At 37.3% G+C, this 20378-nt stretch overlaps 2 protein-coding genes across 6 annotated transcripts; both read right to left on the bottom strand.

The window, feature by feature from the left end:
• Nucleotides 1–1106: 1106 nt before the first annotated feature.
• On the bottom strand, nt 1107–9601 carry LOC111497742. Of its 4 annotated transcripts, XR_002720660.1 has the most exons (15): nt 9179–9600; nt 8941–9082; nt 8417–8489; nt 8186–8313; nt 7708–8109; nt 6291–7594; nt 5768–6201; nt 4461–5676; nt 3851–4430; nt 3631–3776; nt 2703–2863; nt 2306–2463; nt 1485–2097; nt 1262–1400; nt 1107–1179 (listed from the first exon to the last, which is right to left on the bottom strand). XR_002720660.1 is itself a non-coding variant. In XM_023148658.1 (12 exons), exons 1-12 carry the CDS (start codon nt 9037–9039, stop codon nt 1900–1902), a joined length of 4899 nt encoding a protein of 1632 aa, XP_023004426.1. In that variant the 5' UTR covers nt 9040–9600; the 3' UTR covers nt 1882–1899. The 4 variants fall into 4 exon arrangements, 3 of the variants coding, with proteins under 3 accessions (XP_023004426.1, XP_023004428.1, XP_023004427.1); XM_023148658.1 differs by lacking the exons at nt 1107–1179; nt 1262–1400 and having other exon boundaries at nt 1882–2097; nt 8941–9600; XM_023148659.1 differs by lacking the exons at nt 1107–1179; nt 1262–1400; nt 1485–2097 and having other exon boundaries at nt 2311–2463; nt 2681–2863; nt 9179–9601.
• A 2971-nt stretch (nt 9602–12572) lies between these two features.
• Nucleotides 12573–20003, bottom strand: LOC111497754 (peroxisome biogenesis protein 6). Of its 2 annotated transcripts, XM_023148681.1 has the most exons (17): nt 19543–20003; nt 18588–19217; nt 18250–18493; nt 17897–18038; nt 17103–17286; nt 16748–16930; nt 15583–15864; nt 15318–15389; nt 15011–15097; nt 14799–14921; nt 14567–14677; nt 14440–14478; nt 14203–14324; nt 13988–14132; nt 13668–13745; nt 12648–12749; nt 12577–12615 (listed from the first exon to the last, which is right to left on the bottom strand). In XM_023148681.1, exons 1-16 carry the CDS (start codon nt 19822–19824, stop codon nt 12660–12662), a joined length of 2814 nt encoding a protein of 937 aa, XP_023004449.1. In that variant the 5' UTR covers nt 19825–20003; the 3' UTR covers nt 12577–12615; nt 12648–12659. The 2 variants fall into 2 exon arrangements, with proteins under 2 accessions (XP_023004448.1, XP_023004449.1); XM_023148680.1 differs by having other exon boundaries at nt 12573–12749.
• Between the last annotated feature and the right edge of the window lie 375 nt (nt 20004–20378).

The following is a 20378-nucleotide window of genomic DNA, read 5'->3' on the forward strand; positions in this document are numbered from 1 at the left end:
GGGGGGGGTTACACTTAACCCTCAATGGCTTACTTAGTACACACTCAATGGCTTACTTAGTACACACACAATCAGAGAGAAAGGACAGTGAAAGCCTCTGTGCTGCTCTGTGCGTACACCCATCTCATCTCCTCCAACAACACAACCTGCAACCTGCAGTGAGATTAATCATAGCCCGACTTGTATTGAATAAAAAGTAGTCTCACGATCGTTAATTAAGAAAATGATCATGAATTTATAAGTAAGGAATGCATCTTCATTAGTATGAAGCCTTTTGAGGAAACTAAAAGTAAAGACAAGAGAGATTGTGCTCAAAGTGGACAAAAGGGGTGGATTATGAGATCTCACTTCGGTTGGGGAGGAGAACGAAGCATTCTTTATAAGGGTGTGGAAACCTCTCCCTAGCAGATGTATTAAACCTTGAGAGGAAACTCGAACGGAAAAGTCCAAAGAGGACAATATCTGCTAGCGGTGGGCTTAGGCGGTTACAAATTGTATAAGAACCAGACACCGGACAGTGTACCAGCAAGGATACTAAGCCCTGAAGATGGGTGAATTGTGAGATCCCACGACGACTAAAGAGAGGAATGAGTGTCAGCGGGGACGCTAGGCTCCGAAGGTGGGTGAATTGTGAGATCCTATATCAATTGGAGAGGAGAACGAGTGCCAACGAGGACGTTGGACCCCAAAGAGGATGAATTATGAGATCCCACATCGGTTAGGGAGGAGAACAAAGCATTTTTTATAAGGGTGTGGAAACCTCCCCTAGTAGACGTGTTTTAAAAACCTTGAGGGAAAGTAGGACAATATCGGCTAGTAATGTACTTGGACAAGCATGAGACTCCACCAGATCTACTAGAGGTGGGCAAAAACTCAAGCAAAACACATGCCTATTACAGAACCAAACTACAGCCTTCCAGCCAAGAATAATGGATCAACAAACCAAGAAAAGTATGAACAAGTTATACCATCTATTGTGTGGATAAAGCAAGAAGCGTGATAATTGACAAGAAAGAAAGAAATTACCATGATTATTGCACGTTCCAGCTGATCGTGTAGGACGACGATAAGCTCCCTTGTCCCCCGTCGTTTTGTTAATTCTTCTCTAGAAAAAAACGTCGAGCCTTCTTTAATCTATACTAACCGAGTTCAATGACTTGTGCAAGGATATATACAGAACTGCCAATAAATGAAAAGGAAGATATATAGTTATGCAGCCAACATAAAAGAAAAAACTTAGAATGTCCACAGCTCGACAAACCTGGAGTAAATTAACTCGAACGACCTCGGTGCCGGGAGCTACAAGCATGTACTTGATGTTATTATTACAATTTGTCGTATTATTTATTTGTTCCGTCCCATAATATAACAGGAAAAAAACTAAAAAATATAAACAAAACCTGCAGTTAAGCAGAAAGCAGAATCAGCATTTGAATGTGAAGAGAAAATTAAGTAAGATTGTGTTATATTATGAAAGACATCACCTTTTGTCACCCCCTTCGGTGGCGTTCGAACACAAATTGCAGAAGGTTTACGACGATCGTCAAATTTTACATGTCTCGTCCTTTGGATTAGCACGACCCAAGTTCGAGAACGACATGCGATGGTAAGGTGTCACCGATGGGGCAGACAAATTGAAGCCCCTACGAGCTCAAGCATAAGAACTCAAAAGAACCTTCATATACAGAAGCCTCTGTGCAAATCAAGCAAAATGAATGGCGAAGCAGCAGGACAATGTACAGAGAGATTCACTAAAAGCAGTAATCATCAGGCTATCAACGGGGTTTTCGTGTAATGGAGGGCGGTCTCTTCTCCTTTCCTCATCAACGCTTCTCAAAGCAACATACCAACCAGACAAGTCCCGAAGTCGAAATTCATTTCTATAATCACTCGGTTTTTTCAACGGTTAATTGCCTCCATCGCAACCCGTACTAGAGTCAGCAGGCTTTCAACATCTTGAAAGTTAAAATCAAGGGCCATTTTGATGCAAGAGATACCCTCCTTATTGGTTGTTGTCCCTCCCGAGCTTGCATTTGCAGCTGCGAAAGCAATTCGTGATTTCCTCGATGCTTCCATGGCAAAATTTACATCCTGTGCCTGTGAAATTGCCATTGTTGAAATCTTAAAGGTAATATTTTCACTGAAGAAATGAAATTCCTTCTCGGTGACCGAACGGGAAAACTTTAAATACCAACCATCCTTCAAAATATCGACAACGTATATCGGGTGCAATGCAGCTTATCGAACAAAATATTACTCTCTAATATAATCAAAATATCAAGTATGAAATCTAGAAAATACGTACATAATTAAGCAACCGTACAAAATTGGGACGGCTTTTAGCAGGAATGACATGGGATCCAGTAGCTCGGCTCGAGCTGACGCCCTTAGAAAGAGTGGCTTTGTCGGTTCCAGCTGGGTTATTTAAGTTATCAACATCAGAGGCAGATGAAGGAGATTCCCCTGATAACAATGCATCACAAAGCAACAAGAGTGTTATTAGAGCCTTCAGCACCTCCCTATGCATTAGCATGAATTCGGAAACATCGTGCAACAGTTTTAACTATCTCCTAGAGTATACTTTCGGTTCCGAACCTTAGAAAAACATCAAATCGACATACTTTTAGAGAGTATATAAAGAAATGAGGGGTACTCAGACAAAAGAGACGAGTTTATCTACATTTTCAATGCATCCTTATTACCAGAGGGACCCATTTGCAGAGCTCGCTGCAGGTCGTGCTGGTCTCGGATTGCACTGTTATGTGAAGAATAAATCACCCTCATGTAAGCGACTTCCACACATTTGTATGCCAAAGTAGCTGCAGCCATGTCCTTCATTTTCTCATATTCATGAGCACAAAACCTGCAGTCATTGAAAAGTTTAGGCTTTGAATGGCATCAAAATTCAAACGAAACTAAACGCATCGTCGACAAACCTACTGTATTTTCAACAAAATTTGAAGTGGGTTCATGGCCTAATACTTATCTGGGGCTTCCGCTTAACGTTGTTCCAATCATATAGAAAATATGGCTGCAAAGGGGGGCTAACCCGAGCGGCAAACATCTTGTTAGATGGGGTAACATCCTCTACCTCATATAGACCAAAGAGGCCTTGGCCTTTATACTCATTGATGGACAAAAAAAAAAGCTGGTCTGGCTAAACGGGTTTGGCGATACAACCAAGAAAAGCAAGCTCTTTGGAGAAAACCGAACAAAAGTACGGGTCTGCTACCTTATTTAAATTGGGATACATTAACCACTGCCAAAGAACCTTGGAAAAACATTGTCCAACAGCAAGATCTTTATTATGCATATTCTAATGCTTCTCTTTTGACCAATGGGGAAAGCTTTCGGTAATCTCAAAGGACTTATCGTCCTTTTTTAAAAAAAAATTTATACCTCAATGAAATTGTTTCTTATAAAAAGAAATGTTAGCCAACCCGATCCAATGGTAGTAATTGGGTCCTTTATTCGGGTTGTGTGTTGCGTGTTATCAAGGAAATTAATGATTCGAAGTCGAATTGAACGAAATTATTTATGAAGAGTAAATAAGTCCAAAAGAGCAGCTAAAAGTAACAACACGAAATCCAGGACTAAGGAATAAATCCAGAAGATATTATTTTGACTTACTCGCATAGTTTTGCAGTGCTACTGTATATTTGCATCGACTGTTTGGAAGTCTCATTGTTGGACGACTCGAGCAAGGAGGCTCCATGAAGAAACTTAAGGGATGCTTGGAAATAAAACCCGATAGATTCGAGATGGGACCCAGAATTCTGAGGAGAAAATACAAATGAATTAGAATATGAAGATCAGAAAGAGCAAATCGAGAATGTACGCATTTAAAGACCTTAAAACGATCGGCAAGATGTTTTAAATCTTTAGCTTCTTTCATAGCTTTGGTAGCAGCCTGGTTGGAGTCCCTTCTGGCTGGACTTGGTGCATCAATGGGTACCCGCTCGTCGGGAGTGGAATGCCTTGAACCATTGGTCTGAGCTTCCTTTTGACGATTCTTAACATGCTTTTTCCCGTTTGACACAGCATTGCTTTCAGAAGCATCTACTCGCAAAATATCGGTCACATTTCCTTTTCTACTCCCTGCTGAAGGGGGGCAATGCAGCGTCTGATTTCGAAGTTCTCCCGAGTTTGGTAATGGTGCCAGTGTACTTTTTCCGGAGACTTTTTCAAGTTGATCGTTTTTCTGAAAAAGGGACCTCTTTGAAGCGGTACCATTGCAATCATGCTGCTGATTCTTCCCGGAATTGCTATCCACTGTAGAATATGGACCTTCATGCTTGACAAAATTTAATTCACTTTCTCTTTTACCGAACTCAACAGACAGTTTACCCGAACTGTCCTTCCTAGCATCTCCAGATTTTATCCTAGAGTTGTCCTGTAACTTGTGCTTACCATTCTTAACCTTCAAATCAGAATGTGGAGGAGACCTTCCCCTCAAATCATCATGGGAATAAGGAACCCTGTCCTTATCCATGCCAACGTCCAAACCATAGCTCCGACTTTTGTCCTTCGACTGTGAAGATAAATCCTTTCCGCTTTTGTCTGGATATGGCTCGCTGCCCCTATATCGCATTTCATTTGGTTTATCTTCATTCTGAACTTGTTCGGTCCATGGTTTGCAAGGATGCTGATGATCAATTCCTGAATTGCCAGGGACATCAGAGGAAGACTTCCCTTTTGCTTTAGCTTTTTTCCCTGAAATATTAGTAACATCTTTGTTTACGGTATTGATCAAGGGGGACTTTAAAGACCTACGATGAGCCACAACAGACTTTTTCTTGCTACCAGCCCCAGAGTGATCACTACCACCGTCCTCTTCCTCCCCATCGGAGCACCTCATATGACCACCATCCAGAAAATCCTTACTTTCCCTTGACGGCAGTGCAATCTTATCTCGGTTAGGTATTCTCATAGGTGATGAAGAAACAGATTCTACTGGCGATCCTTTGATATCCTGAAAACTGGATTTCGTTTTATGTGAACCCGATATCTTAGAAGAACTTGAAGTCGCCACTAGAGAAGGTTGTATCACTCCTAAATCCCTTTTCAAAGAATCGGTGCCATCCAAACTTCGATGAGAAAGAGTGCTCCCTACATCTTGTCCATGAGGCCAATTCTTAGAATAACCTTTTTTCTCTTTTCTACCACTGGATTCTTTACCTGGAGGCTTAGATAGCTTTGCCTTTTTCTCCTTCCTACGGTCGTTATCACTGAGCTCGGTAACAGTACCTCTATTCTGCAGGAGATGGCCAGAACCATTGAGCGACCCAGTCTTAGTTTGAATATCTGGGGACGCTTTCACTTTTCTCTTCTTTGAATTGCTTTTGGTACTACCATTTCCTCCTCCCAGGGAATCATCATCCACGACTCCCAGCTGTTTGTTTTCTCTTTTATCGTTCGGTACTCGTTCGATAACATTTGTGTTATATTTCCAGTCCTTAGACGAATGGTCCGTATTTTTAGACTTATTAGTTCCACCTGATGCAGAAGGAAAGTCAATGCTCAAGCTTGGGCCAGCTTTCACAATAGGCCCACTGTGCCCCGATATCTGCTCTTCATCGGTCAGTTCCAAGCCATCGGTTCTAACTTTCTTTGAAGGTCTAGGACAATCTGGTTCTTTCTCTTTTCTGTTTTTAGTCTTTAAAATCTTGGTAGCACCTGTGCAAATGATTATCCAAAAGTAAGATTCCTAAGGTGAAGTAAGTAGAGCAAGTAAACGAGGTCAGCGCTAAAAAATAGAAAACCGTGCCTTCATCGGATAAGATATCGACAGATTCCTGCTTCTCTTTATACTTATGCTTGTGCTTCTCAACAGGAACATCACCCGACTTGTTTAAACAAAAGTTAGCTTCATCTCTGAAAGGCAACTGGTTCACATCATCTAAACTTTTGCTTTTCATTGCTCCTTCATGCTTCTTTGAGTTTGATAGCTGAGGTGCATCCCCTTTAAGTGTTATACATGGTCTTTCTTTTGATCCGTGTTTCTTTTTTCCACTGCCAGGCGGAGCATTAAAATCATAATGACGGTGATTTTGCCCAGATGGTCGAGCATTAACCCCTCCCGGCATAACGCCACTAAGATTACTGTAAATATTACCCTCAGGAGCAGCCGGTGCTTGGAACTTGGCTATTAGAGCTTTCGTCGTTTCCTCCTCACTAAACATACATTGGTTCATTCCAGGACTACAGATTCATAAAGAAAAAAAACCATTCAGTAATATTATTTGAAGATTCTATGTGATAGACAAAAATTGCAGTAGAATCGAACTTACAGCCAATCGAGCATGCTGCAGATCCACTTCTCGGGTAGGCTGAAAGGATTTGTACCTAATGGAAGAAGCCGCCATTTTTGACACCGGTCACAACAAACCCAGTTGTCTTGTGGAGCTACATTGTCCACTGCAGCAGGAGCCGCATCCTTTATCGTCCCACCGGAAGGATTCATGACTACTTCCGGAAACGCTTTTGATACCAAAGGCTTGCCAATTTTCTCAACAAATAATCTCTCCTTCGATGCAGGAATATTATGTGTTGGCTTTTCATCAGAGTGATTTAGTTGATCCTCAAAAGGAATCTCTGATGAATCTAATAGATTATCATCTTCTTCCAGTTCCCCAAAGAAATCTCGGTATCTATCTTTCGTTTTTCTAGAGTTCTGCAGCTTAGGATCTTCAACTTCCGGTCTGGTTGAAATGTTGTCATCTTTACTAGTACTCTTTGTTTTTGAACCTGAAGAGCCAGACTTCGCACTACGTTTTGATACCTCTCCATTGGGGATACAATCTGTTTGACTAAACTTTGCCTTCTTTTTGCCCTCGGGGATTAAATTATCCTTTCCCGAAACATGCTTCGTGTTGCTATGTGCATGAGTAGTAGTTTTATGATTCAAATTCTGCTTGAGAGGATCAATTTGATCACCATTCGAAGCATTCTTTCCTTTTGAGGCAGCCTCGATCGAGTCAATTGTTTTCTCCCTCTTGCTTTCTCCAGATTTTTTTGCAGAAACCGAAATATCGTCAAACTTATTGGATTTTTTTGGCTCCCTAACCTTTCCAGATGAACCATTCGTTTGCTTCTCATCCTCCGTAGTAAACGGAGGCTCTACTGCTGGACCCTCTTCCAGTTGATCACAAAGATGTCTGTCCCTTGCCATAACTTTATCTGCCTCCATTAACATTTCAGATGCCCTGTTCGTACTTTTCGTAGTATCAACTGATATGGCATATGAATTTCCTAGAAGCGGAAGCTTTAACGCATTAGAAACAAGCTCCTCACAAGCTACTGTATCGATTTCTGACGTCTTTTTTGACATAATTGAGCCATTCAGAAAATCCCTCCTATTTGTGTTCTTTGATTCGGACACGAAGTCATTTATATCTTTCGACATTTTCTTCTCAACTATCATTTGACCCCCTTTCAACGAAGGCAACCCTGCTAAGGGAGGGTCTTGATTGTACTGTTGGACACGAGTAGTTTTTTTATCTCTTCCAGGCTTCCCCGTTCGAGTCAGGTGAATAAGATCATCGGGAAGAGGTGATAGCAAGAGACCTCCCTGAACTGGAAACGATGTCATCATCTGCTCCACGAATTAATTGCATTTTGATCACTGAGGCACATTATAGCAGTAAAGAAAAGAAATACAGGAAAATGAGGTGGAGAAACTACGAGCATGTTTTTACACAGATATACCTGAAGAATGCTCGTTGGAGATCCAAACGGGCCATCTTGAAGCTCACGAGAGATCCCTTCACTTTCTGAGGGGCTGTCGTCTAACGACGAAGATGGTGAAACATCTAGGCCAAGACCACTATAGATCGCATCGTTTTTTCTTGTCGACAGGTTATCAGAACCCATTTTAATTCGCACCTTCAGTGATTTTTGATCTGAAGAAGTAGTGGACTTATTGTTCACACATCCATATCCAGAACCACGTTCTTCAACATACGGGAAAGACATGCATGCTTCTTGTCTGGATGATTCATTCAGATTTGGTGCTTCGATTATGGGTAGTGACGTAGAACTAGTAGAAGGAGGACCAGGTCTAATCGACTGAGGTGTAGTTGAAGAAACCACAGAGTTATTATGGCCAACCTGAATAGGAACATGTCTTTGATGCTCAATAACGCCCCCATCAATCCCAAAATCGAAAGAAAGAAAACAAATTTACCTCCTGAAAATTATTGGGAGATCTGGATGTACTGCAATTATGACCTTTCGGCGGAGTCCTTGAAAGAGGAACAACCGGAGACCGTTGATAAGAAGGTAAAAACGAACCATATCCCCCAAATTTTGCTCCTATGGTAAGCATATCGGCGTCAAATTATTACTTCAAAGAACACAACTAAAGCTAGCATACCACAGGAACAAAAAAACACATCTCTTTCGTGTTTCGACTTACCCAAATTTTCAGCAGAGACTCCACCTTCAAAATCTTTCTGAAAGTGCCCCAAAACATGTTGAAGTTTTGCATCCTGTTCAACAAGTCAAAAGGCTATCAAACACATATAATAGATATTAGAAACACGAAACCTCGGTTCGAAGTGTCGCAGTCAATAAACAGATACTCCATTCAGCAGATGAGTTAAACATCACAAAATGCTATAGTCTAGCCAGGAATGCTCGATTCTACTATTACGCTTAACGGCCACTTCGAGTAAGAGATCGAAAACTCATGGAATCATTTGCTACCACTATGAACAAGCCAGGAAAACCATACTTAAACACAACTATGAGCTGAAACACATTGACTCCAGAGCATTGAAAAAGAAGTAAAAGAAATGGAACTTAAAGAGCTGATTCAAAAGCCAATAACAAAACCCAGAATTCAAAAACACCAAAATCTGGATCTAAATGAGCAAACAAGGTCAAATCGAGAATCTAGAACTTGCAATCATAGAAAAACAAGATGAACAAAAGGCTTACTATGTAGGAGAGAGCAACATCAGGGTCCATATTTGAATCAAAATCTTCATTGTTCTGATATGAACAAGCTTCTCCCTCTTCAAGCTCAGTATCTTCCATGTCTCTCCTGGCACCGCCTACCGCTATTTCCTTCCTCGCATCCCTGCCCCTCACAGAAATCGTTGAGTACCCATTCGAAGAACAAGAACAAGAACAAGAACAAGAACACGAAGAACACGAAGAACGGAATAAGTCCAACCTTGCGCAGCTACCTCAGAACCAAGCCGCCGTTGCCCTCACCAACATCCAAGCCCAAATCTTCAACCAACCCATCTCATAAAACCAAAAACCCACAAAAACCCAATAACGGGTTTTCCCAAAAACACTTGCAATCCCACCCGATCAAGGGATTAGAATCAAAACCCACCCCCAAATCGAAATTTAGAAGGAAACCCACTCGAAATTCTGGAGAAATAGAAGGAAACAACGAACAAAAAAGGAACTGCTGTTCTTAGAAACAAATCAAAATCACCGATCTCCTGCAGAAGCAGGGTTCGATCTCTGTTGAGTTAACTCAAAATTCATAAATTGTAAATTACGATTCTTTAGCTGGAATTGCCAAGCAAAAAAACCAACTCCCTCACCCTTCCTCTCTCTCTCTCTCTCTCCCTCCCCCGGTTTTTTGGTGTGAACAGCAGCCGCGTTTTGTATAAATTTCTTCTTTTTTTATTATTTTTAATTTCTTTTTTTCTCTCGCTCTGTCAAAAAAAGTTGTAAATTTTTTATTAAACTCGTATCTGAGGAAGAAAGCAACCATTTTTGTTGGATTTTTCTTTTGTTATTTGAATATGTAAATTATGGATCATCTGAGTTCATTTGGAATTAAATGTTTCAATCATGAACATCCTTTAATCTACACGTGTTTTCTTCTTACATTTTTTTCCCTCTTTTGATTTTAATTTTTTTTTATGCTTTTATCCATATAATTGTTAAAAGGATGAGTGGTTGATTCAAATTCAAACTTGAAGTAAATTCATTTTTTTTTAAATACAAATTTAATCCTTCAAAATTGTAAATTTCAAAAATTACTTTACTAAACACTTTCACAAATCTATAATTTTATTCTTTAAATTTATAATTTAACCCTTTAAATTTATTATACGAAATTTTAAGTTTTGAGACTAAATTATCGATGAACTTTCAAAAGTATTCTCGAATGTTGTAGCGTTTGATAGATATTCATCAACTTTCCGTTTAATGTTAGAAAACTTATTTAAGCTTTTAATACGTTTATGAATTTTATATATATACACTAAAATAATAAAAATATCTCTAAATTTTTAAAAAAATAAAAAATTAAAAAATATCGATAGTGTTTAAAAATTATTTTTTTTTTCAAATATGTAGAAATAAAATAAATTTTAAATTTAATAGAACAATTTATCACAAATTCAAAAGTTTTATAAAATAATAAGTATTATAAATTGTAAATATAAAAAGAAACATGTCGTGCCATGTTGACTGCTTTGTTAGTTTCTTTACATTTTGTTCACATGCCCTAATGCCATGGGTTGACCCATACAGATTATTTTAACCTTAAATTTTAATTTTATTCGCAACAATTAATGTCGGGTCAAAATTAAAATTTAAAAATACTCTTAAATTAATTTATAATAAAGAAAAAAAAATCATTCAAATTCGAGAATACAAATGTACCCTCGTGGGAGTGAGGAAAACTAACCTTATAGACTAACCCGAGTTAGGAGGAGGTTACCCAATATAGAATTGTTATAAGTAAAACGTGCTTAATAATGAAGTTTCTACGATTAGGTTACCGAAAATGAAGGTATACTTTATTAGTTTAGGTAATGGCTGGTATTTTAAGTATTTCTTAGTCATTATATCTTCAAAACCGCTCTCATTCAAATATTGTATCGATTCGTTTAGTCGAACAAATTATATTAAAGAAACCCACGATCATATATTGTCACGACCACATGGTATGGTAATTAAGTGAATTCTCAATAGTCACGTACATGTTAGTAGTATACTTGAAAGTGCAATGACTTATAGTTCCATAGTGTTTTGCTCGATCTCAGATACCCTTCATCAAATTCATCTTTAGCTGTAAAGTTTTTTCAGAAGTTCTGATTTTTTTCAAACGCTTCCGCTAGTTTTACTAACGACAAATGACTTTTTAGGGGTGACTATCTTTAATCCGTTAACGAACAACACCTTCCCAATAAAACCAAATGCGACTAGAAAAGTCGTGTTCTCTAGGGTTTTAACAGGTATAACACCAGCATTAATTAAAATTTCAAGCCATTTATTGATCTAACCATGCTTAATAATAAATATCAAACCTGCCAATTGGACTATGATAATTATTTATATCTGAAAAATTGGTAATATTTTGACTTGGGAAAAGTCAGAAATACCCCGCCCATATGAAGCTATTTTTTGCTATTTGTTTTCAACTCTTCTCGTTCTCAAACGACTTCCACGTGTGTTAACCCAAAAAAATAGTAATAAAAAAATAAAATTAAAAAAACTAACCATAAATCTACAGTGTCCATATAAAACCACAAACATTTTATTCCAATTTTGCCCTTTCGTAAAAATCATTTATACAAAAAAAAAATATATATATTAGAAAACAGTTGATTTTGAAGTTCTTATAATTAAGTCACCGAAAAGCAGTTATACTTTTCCTTTTAATATTTAGTTTTAAGAAAGGTAAGAGTACTACTTTAAGTTCTTATATTCAAATCTTGTCTCACATACCAAAACACAAGCTCTAACACCAAACGAAATTAAATATATTTTTAAAAAAATCAAATTTCATTTAGATCTTTAATTTCTTTTAAGAAATAAAAAAAAAAAATTACAAACACAAAGCTTTTAATTAGAGAATAAATTGACTAATATTGATGAAATTTACAAATATATATTTTATTTAATAAGAAAATAATTTGAATGGAAATTTGAATTGTGAAAAAAAAAAAAAACAAGTTGAAGACTGCAATTGGTAAGTTTGACAAAAATTTAGAAACTGAAAAATTAATTAATTTTACATTTTTGTGGGGAAAAAAAAATTGAATGGCAAAATTGTTATTATCTGGAAAATTAGAGCTAAACGACAGGTGTCAGTCTAACCAGGAACTTTCCAGCAGCATACACCGTGGATGAGGACATTTTTTGAACATGGACAAATAGAGATAAAAGGATATATTTATTTATATATATATATATATAATTGTATTATAGTTATTTTTACGATAATTTTAATAAAAACATTTATAAAATTCAATTATTTTATTATTTAAATATTGGGATAAATATCGAAACCTTCTGATTTGATATTTAAGAATTTTACTTTTTATTTTTATTTTTATTTTTTATAAAAGTTGTTGGTAGAAGTCAAATTTCGTATGGATAAGCAATTAAAAGCAAATAATACATAGATATGATTTTATGTATATCACCATTAAAGTTATTTCAATACTCCAAATTTATCTAAACTTTATATTAATTGATTTATTGTATGTATATCTTTATAATAAAATTTAAATATGATTTTAAATAATCTTATTTTCTAACTAATTATTACAAATTATAATATTAATATTTAGGGAAAAAAAAAAAAAAAAAAAACCACCAACTCATCATTGGCCAATCAAAGGAGATCGAACAAACAAGAAACAGATTCATTTTCTTGAAGCAATAACTAAATTCATACCTTATTTTGAAGCTCCTTCAAATTGATCTCGCAGCTGCTCGTATTTTTTGAGCTCAGCCATTGACAGTGAGGGAGAGAGTTCTTTCAAGACCTATGAGTATATAAAGGGCATTAAGATCAAATTTTTTGAGCTCACCCAAATGGTACTTGATGATCATATAATCTCTTTCAAATATTGAAGACTAATAAAAAAAAGATAGATATTTGGTCGTTCTATTGCCCAAGATTAGAAAGTTAAACATGTTCGATAAGGAGGTTTTTTACTATAATAGCCCAAGACAATCGCTAGCAGATATTGTCCTCTTTGGACTTTCTCTTAAGGTTTTTAAAACGTGTTTGCTAGGGAAAGATTTCCACACCAGAATACTTAGTTTAGGGCCCAACGTCATCGCTGGCACTTATTCTTCTTTAATCGGTGTGGGATCTCACAATCCACTTCCCTTCAAGACCTCACGTCCTCCCTGGCACACCACCCAATGTCCACCCCCCCTTCTAGGCCTAGCGTCATACTTGGCACATCGCCCGATGTCTTACTCTGAGACCATTTGTAACGGCCCAAGCTAACCGCTAGCAGATATTGTCCTTTTTAGATTTTTCTTTTGGGCTTCCCTCAAGGATTTTAAAACGTCTCCTAGGGAGAGGTTTCCACGCCCTTATAAAGAATGCTTCGTTCCCCTCTCCAACCGACATGGGATCTCACATTTACTTAATCTATGCTATGAATTTATAGTCCTCTAGGCCATCAAAATCAAAATTACATTAAGAACTATCTTTTATATTCGAGACTAACTTCTACGAATCACGAACCTATAAACCAGATGCGGATTATCCAAACTTGGGTTTCAGTAACCTATTCTTTAACAGAATTCAAGTGCATAAAAGTGTCTTTACTTTCTTCCCCATTCCCAATAAAAACTCATCAGGACGATCTTATGCAATTCTTTTTCTTTTCTGCAGATCAGATGAACAAAAGTAGTCTACAGATAAGTGAAGAAACATAACGAAGTACCTCCACAAAATCATCATATTCAACTACAACAGCATCGTCTTGGTCATCTAGAGAAGAACTTGAATCTGAACTTAAAACCTTGAGGAAAGCAACAAAAAGTATAATTATAAGCATAACTTCCAAAAGATAAATCAATGACGAACCAGACATGAAGTATAAAGAGTCTTGTTTTCTCCACTTACAACCTCAACAATATAAGTCTCCAAGCACCACATACTTATTCTATATAGACAAAAACAACTGTCCTTTTCTTAAAAAGTAATCTAAAATCGAGTACGAAGCAAGATGCGTGCACAAAGCACACAACATACAAGACTGACCTTGCGCTTTGCAGCATGGAACCAAGCATCCGCACATAAGGCATACATATCCGCACCGGTGAAGTTTGGAGGGCACTTTTTGGCAACAGACAGAAGAGATATGTTCTCGTGCAATTTAAATTTCCGAGTGAGTGCTTTAAGTACTCTGGAAAAAGTAACCAAATTAAATATTGAACATCGACCGGGTTTACTCGTATGCATGAATGCAAACTTACCGTTCCCTGTAAGACGCTTCAGAGTTCACTCCAACATATAGCAACTTATCAAATCGACCAGGACGCAGAAGTGCAGCGTCAATCAGATCTGGTCTATTACTCGCTCCAATGATAAAGAGGTCCTAACAAAGCTCAACGATACAAATCCGAGTAAAGATTATTTTGATAAACAATTTTCATTAAGAAAACTGAAACAAAACAAAATTATGGAAATACAAATCGATTAGAATAAGGTACCTGGCTAGAATCGTTAAGGCCATCGATTTCTGCAAGCATCTACAATTTACAAAAGATGTTAGCATGTTAAAAGACCCTCAACTATCAAAGACAGGTTTGTCTTCCAAATACATAATCAATTTATCACCTGAGAAACTACTCTGTCCATAACACCCCCGGAATCTCCAGATACCCCTCGAGCAGGAGCAAGAGAATCGAGTTCATCAAAAAAGATAACACATGGACGTGCAGACCTAGCCTACAAGGTATATGCCCAAATTACAAAATTGTGAGGTATTATGCTCTGAAGTTAAATAGCAATATAACAGAAAAGAGTTCAGTTTCTCCCCAAATATTTAAAAACATGAAAAATAGCTAACCTTCTGGAAAATGTCTCTAACGTTTTTTTCTGACTCTCCAATATACATGTTGATTAGTTCAGGTCCTTTGACACTCAGAAAGTTTAACGAACACTCAGTAGCAACAGCTTTGGCCAAAAGAGTCTAAAGAAACATGTTAGTAACTTGTTATCTTAACAGGAATAAAAGGAAAACAATGAAATCACTATTACAACTGACAGACCATCGCATACCTTTCCAGTCCCAGGAGGACCATACAACAGGACACCAGAGCGTTTTCGCAAACCTGATGAGAATAAATCCTTGTGCAACAGAGGTAACTGTAGGAATACAATCATTATAAATCAGAATAAGTAAACGGCAGAGGTGACACACTGCATAGTTTGGTTATCCACAGAACAATAGCCACATGTATCATTCACAATTATTATCCTGTTATTAGTTCTCAGCCGCGTAATTATCCTGGCCTGAAGTAAGTTCCACATACTACATACATGCATATTATAGCAGGGTGCATTAGTTGCAAACCAAATGTCCCACCTGAACTGTGTCCATAATTGATTTCTTCACGTCTTCAAGTCCCCCAACATCTTCCCATTTCACATTTGGAACCTGTAGAATAATGATGTCTCAGTAACTTTTTTTTTTGCACTCAGTGATAAATTACGTAAGAGAAGGAAAAGGCATGAACATTGCTTATTAATTCAGGAACCAATGGCAAACAAGTCGTATATTAGTTCAGGAACCAATGGCAGGGAAACGAGTCGTACTCCAATGTGTGATGCAACAAACTCCATTAGTTTACCTTTGGAGCACCCAATGCTGATGCATTTCTTTTTTTTGACCGATCCAATGAGGAAATGAAATCTTCTTTGTCCATTATAAGAGGCTTTTCTTCACCGGATTTATCAGTAAATACTTGTGATTGAAGTCGACTCTCTAATGTCTCGTCCTCAACTTTATTAGTCTGAGATTTGACCTTGGTTAACAAGTTTGCACCAGCATCAGCTATCAAAGCATGAAGATCCCTCGGCATAAAGCCAGCTGTCTGTGCAGCAACATCCTTTATGAAATCCTCCACGTTAGTCTGCAAGAACCATTACCTGGCAAATTAAAATAAGTGGTCGATATGAAAGGATCATGAATCAAATATAATATTAGGAAAGGGGAATTTTGAAAAATGGATTAAAAATAAAAGAAGATAGAGGGTTTTATAAGAATCAGTCAATTTCATAGTTTACCAAAATACCAAATATCAGATAATTGTTTTCTATAATTAACGAGTTAATAATGTATTTTCACTAATTAATGAATGGGGTTCAATAATCATTGAAACACATTATCAACCATTCATGTCAAACGACAACATGCCATGCCAAGTTACCAACCCATTGCTTGAATTTGAATATATATGTACTACTGGATGTAGAAGTATTTATTCAACAAGTAATTTGCAAATTTCATTAATGAATTAAGAAAATTGGTATCATATTTCATTTAAGATTCAATATCTTATTAACTAAGTTCAGTAATTATTGGAAGATTATTCAATATTTAATGGACTAGGAGTCAATAATTAGTTAGGCTTGTAAAAGTTGAAACAATCGCTATTTCAATGATAATAGTCTCATGTTCTAATACAGTAGTACTTGCTATAATGCCTATTAAACAAATCAATTGACAGGATGAAAATCAAGTAGAACTAGCCATGAGTACCATAAATCTTGCATGATTTTTGTGCATATAATTTCACTCATTTTTAACCTTCTACCCTCCAACAGGTTTTAGCTATGCGAGAACAAATTTCACTGTATTCTTAGTTGGATAGCCAATACAACGAACATTCCTTCACATTAATGCTTCCCAATTTGTAAGAGTATGACGGCAGAAACTGATCATTTTTCTACACTAATACACAATTAATTCGAGAAATATTAATATAATAGTGGGAAAAAAGGTGATTTTCATACACTAGGAAGAAGTTCAGGAGCGCCTTGCAGGCACTGGGATAGAATTTCAATCCTCTGCTCTTCAGTCAAAGGACCCATTTTTAATTCATGACTGAAGCAACGCCTAATAGGAGTTGGTAAACCTTCACAACTGTCGGCAGCAGCAACTAAAAGTACTGGATGCCTGAATGCCTTACTTTTCTCCTGAAATTGTATCGTAAAAGCATCATAGTGAGCTTCCATGAAACGGAATGGGAATTGAAATTAAAAATGTAGTTCTACATATTAAAATGTCGATGAACAAGAGAGTTCTTTGAATTCGGCATGTTTCTAAAACAAGATCTTGAAATAATAATACAAACGAAGAGTTGCTTACAAAATTATTGTTTCTTTCTCCTTGATTACGAGCATCTTCCTCGTCAGAAACTGGCTCAGTGAATTCCTTAATGACTGAAGCAACTTCAGTGGGGATGCCTAGCTGATCATTGGGTGAACCTTCATTAGAACCCAAATCCCGAAAAACGTCAAAGTGGCGGAGAAGAAGTATTGTTGGTGAGTATCTGATAAAATATAATCACATAGAAATAAGAAGATGCAGGGTATTTTATAGAATGTAACTGTACAAAATACAGATAATCACTACGTTGGCACACTGAGCTTGGCAATATGGAATATCATAGATTCTTCCAAGGAGAAGAAATGGCTCGGGAAGATCACCAGAAAATTGTTGATTTGCAGCTTCCTCTTAGGATCACCTAATCTAATTTTACCTTAATTCTATTATTGGAAAGTGTTTTGGCTCCTTGGTTTTGCAGGACATTTCCCCTCATAATTTTAACTCACCAATAACTATTGATTCTTATTCAAAATAATAATAATAATAATAATACCAATAGTAAATCTGTTTTTCTTCAAAATAATGAGTGAGTGGTTGTGTATTATAATCTAAAATGCTAAATACAAAATAAATAAATTGTTTGTACACTGAAAAAAAAAACGTAATACAATATATTACGACACTATCTAAAGAACCATTAAACAGCAACAACTAAGTCATATTCATATACATCACCTGACTTAGATTGTCAATCCGCTACACAACATTTAAGATTATACTTCTAAACTAGTAATTTTCAATATGCAAGTGCAGTAACATATTCAGTGCTTCACCTTTGAGCCATCTTAAAAGCTTGGGCTAAAGCAGCAGATGCTCTTTTTTCACTCGAAGCCATGAAATCATGGCAGCTGAACTCTACTACATGAAGACCCAATCTGTGAGCAATATACCTAATCACAGTCCTCTTTCCACACCCTGAACCAGTGAAAGAATTGAGTCAAGCAGCAGACATGAAATACATCAAATCAAATAACCGAAGGTTTATACTTCATATTTAGTTCAATCTATTCAATTATGATTTGTCATAACACATAAGTCGCTAGTGCTTAAATTTACTTGACCCTTGAAAAGAACAAAAAAAAAAGGTGATAAAAAGGTTTAAGCATTCTAATAATCGAGAATAGACCTGCCATGCCATATAATAGAACACTAATTCTGTATCTTGATGAAAGAGGCGATGGACAAAGAGGTGGTGTAAGTATGGATGCCAAAAGCTTCACTGTGTTTGTCTGTACAGGTGAAAGCCTTCTTGGTAAACCAACCAATAGATCTGGAGGGAGGGCAGAACAAACACTGCCTCCAAGCACAAGAGCAGTTTGAGTGCGACTTATACGAAGAACTGGCTCTTCTGATGGCTCCATTGCCACAACCTGAAAATACGACTTCCATATGGTAAGAAGGTTGCATATGATAATAACATTCCTTATAATATTAAAGCCTCGTATACGATATAAAGATGTCCACCTTAAAATAGATGATAACGTCACTTCTATCCCCCGTGCTTTTGTTGCACGAAATGCAAAATGTGGATTTGCAATTTTGATTTACTTGAACACTGAAAATATCACCTCTAGCTAGATACCTTTCTACTTCAAAGTATTTTTGTAGTGCAGAATCGATTACTTCCTGACGACTTTCAGCATCAACAGATGATCTCCCATTTAGAGATTCAAGGATACCACATGTTGGCACTTTCACAAAAGAAACCCTCAAGTGCGAGGCATATCTAGGCAACTTAGCCAGAGGTTTCAATCCTACAGTTATAACAGAATCAACAATGCCTTCTCCGGGTGTCGAATCGTCCACTTTAGCTTGAAGATATGATGCTAAAGTTTCTTGTCCTTTGTTCACTAGGCTTCCTAAGCATGATAAATGGAAGTCAAGATTGAACGCCAGAAGGGGAGATAGATAGGCAGTGCCAGAATCCACAGGTTGTTGATCCTTTTGAGGGAAATTAAAAGAAGGAAAAACAAGCATAGCATGACGAGGAGAACATTGTTTGACGTCTGAAGCGCATTCTCTGGTGCTGGGGGGATCTAGAACAATTGCCTGAGCAACTCTCTGCGCATTAGATTCCAGATTCTTCACAAGAACCTTGAAACCAACAAAATAAATTAACGCTGCTGGATTCCGAAGTATTAAACAAAAACAAAAACAAAACAAAAAATCCACCATCTCAAAATAGAATTTCCTTTGAAAATCTTTATGCCTAGAGACAGCAAAATGATTGCAGAAGTTTGAAAATAAATGAAAGTCTAAACAAGTACAGTTTCAATACACGAGTCCATAACTAGCCAGAAGACGATGGAAATCCATGAATGGAAGAACTTCAAGAGTAGAATATGCTCATTTGATTAAACCCTATAACACAGTCCCACAGAAACATGCTTCAATTTACGAGCTAAGTCAGTTGACGTACCAAAGAGCCCGAAGTTATGGACAGCCTTTTCAGAACGGACATGGAGACCCCAACCACGGCAGAGTCGTCGAAGGAAAAAGACTTCCGACCTGAATTTTCATCTCCACGCTCATCGAATCGGAGAATTCCGGTTTGCAACTGTAACTCGGGGGACTCAGAATCCAGGGAGAGCTTGTCTTGTCCGGCGACTGGGGCTTTTTCAGCGAGCAGCGAGGAGTTAAGCACGGAGTTGACGAGGACCTTCGTTGAATTCAGAACCAGAGGTCTCCTCCTCTCCACCATTGATTCCCGTAATCAAGAAAACCACCCCAACAACTCGAACTCAGCTTCAACTTCAGCGATTGATGGGCAGAGTCGTTATCTTTCGCTGCGAAATGCGGGAAACAGAGTGGGCGAGAATTCTATCTCGTAGAGCGCGAAATTCAATGTGAAGATGGAAGAAACTGTGAAATTCACTGCAAATTCACGGTCATACTTTTAAGGCGTGTTGCCCATAACTATATACTAGTTGCATGCCAACCAAATCATGAAATACATATAGTAGTTGTCAATTCTTCCTCTTCCTCTCCAAAGCTTTGCGTTTTTAAAGTTGTGCATTACTTTCTTTTTTTCCTGTATTTTAAAACATTCTTCTTAAAAAGTATTCTTAAAAAGTAGAGTCAGATATTTAGACCAACGACGCGATTTCAAGTCGAAGTAGAGTCAGATATTTAGACCAACGACGCGATTTCAAGTTGTAAACGACGCGATTTCAAGTTGACTAACTCCCTGTAGTGAGATTAAAGTGGAGCAAGTCCGATTTCAAGTTCGCTGACTCTATATAGTGAAAATAAGTC

Source organism: Cucurbita maxima, unplaced genomic scaffold (genome assembly GCF_002738345.1).
Source record: "Cucurbita maxima cultivar Rimu unplaced genomic scaffold, Cmax_1.0 Cma_Scf00024, whole genome shotgun sequence".
NCBI classification, from domain to species: Eukaryota; Viridiplantae; Streptophyta; class Magnoliopsida; order Cucurbitales; family Cucurbitaceae; genus Cucurbita; species Cucurbita maxima.

Excerpts from the sequence above, each read along its gene's own strand:
- LOC111497754 (XM_023148680.1), bottom strand. The coding sequence starts at position 19,824 with ATGGTGGAGAGGAGGAGACCTCTGGTTCTGAATTCAACGAAGGTCCTC. Across the intron at positions 19,218-19,542 it reads CCATAACTTCGGGCTCTTTG|GTTCTTGTGAAGAATCTGGA; the intron begins GTACGTCAACTG and ends GTTGGTTTCAAG. Across the intron at positions 12,750-13,667 it reads AATATGATGATTTTGTGGAG|GTCTTGAAAGAACTCTCTCC; the intron begins GTACTTCGTTAT and ends ATATACTCATAG.
- LOC111497742 (XM_023148658.1), bottom strand. The coding sequence starts at position 9,039 with ATGGAAGATACTGAGCTTGAAGAGGGAGAAGCTTGTTCATATCAGAAC. Across the intron at positions 5,677-5,767 it reads CGATATCTTATCCGATGAAG|GTGCTACCAAGATTTTAAAG; the intron begins GCACGGTTTTCT and ends TCATTTGCACAG. Across the intron at positions 2,098-2,305 it reads TTGTACGGTTGCTTAATTAT|GCACAGGATGTAAATTTTGC; the intron begins GTACGTATTTTC and ends GCAATTTCACAG.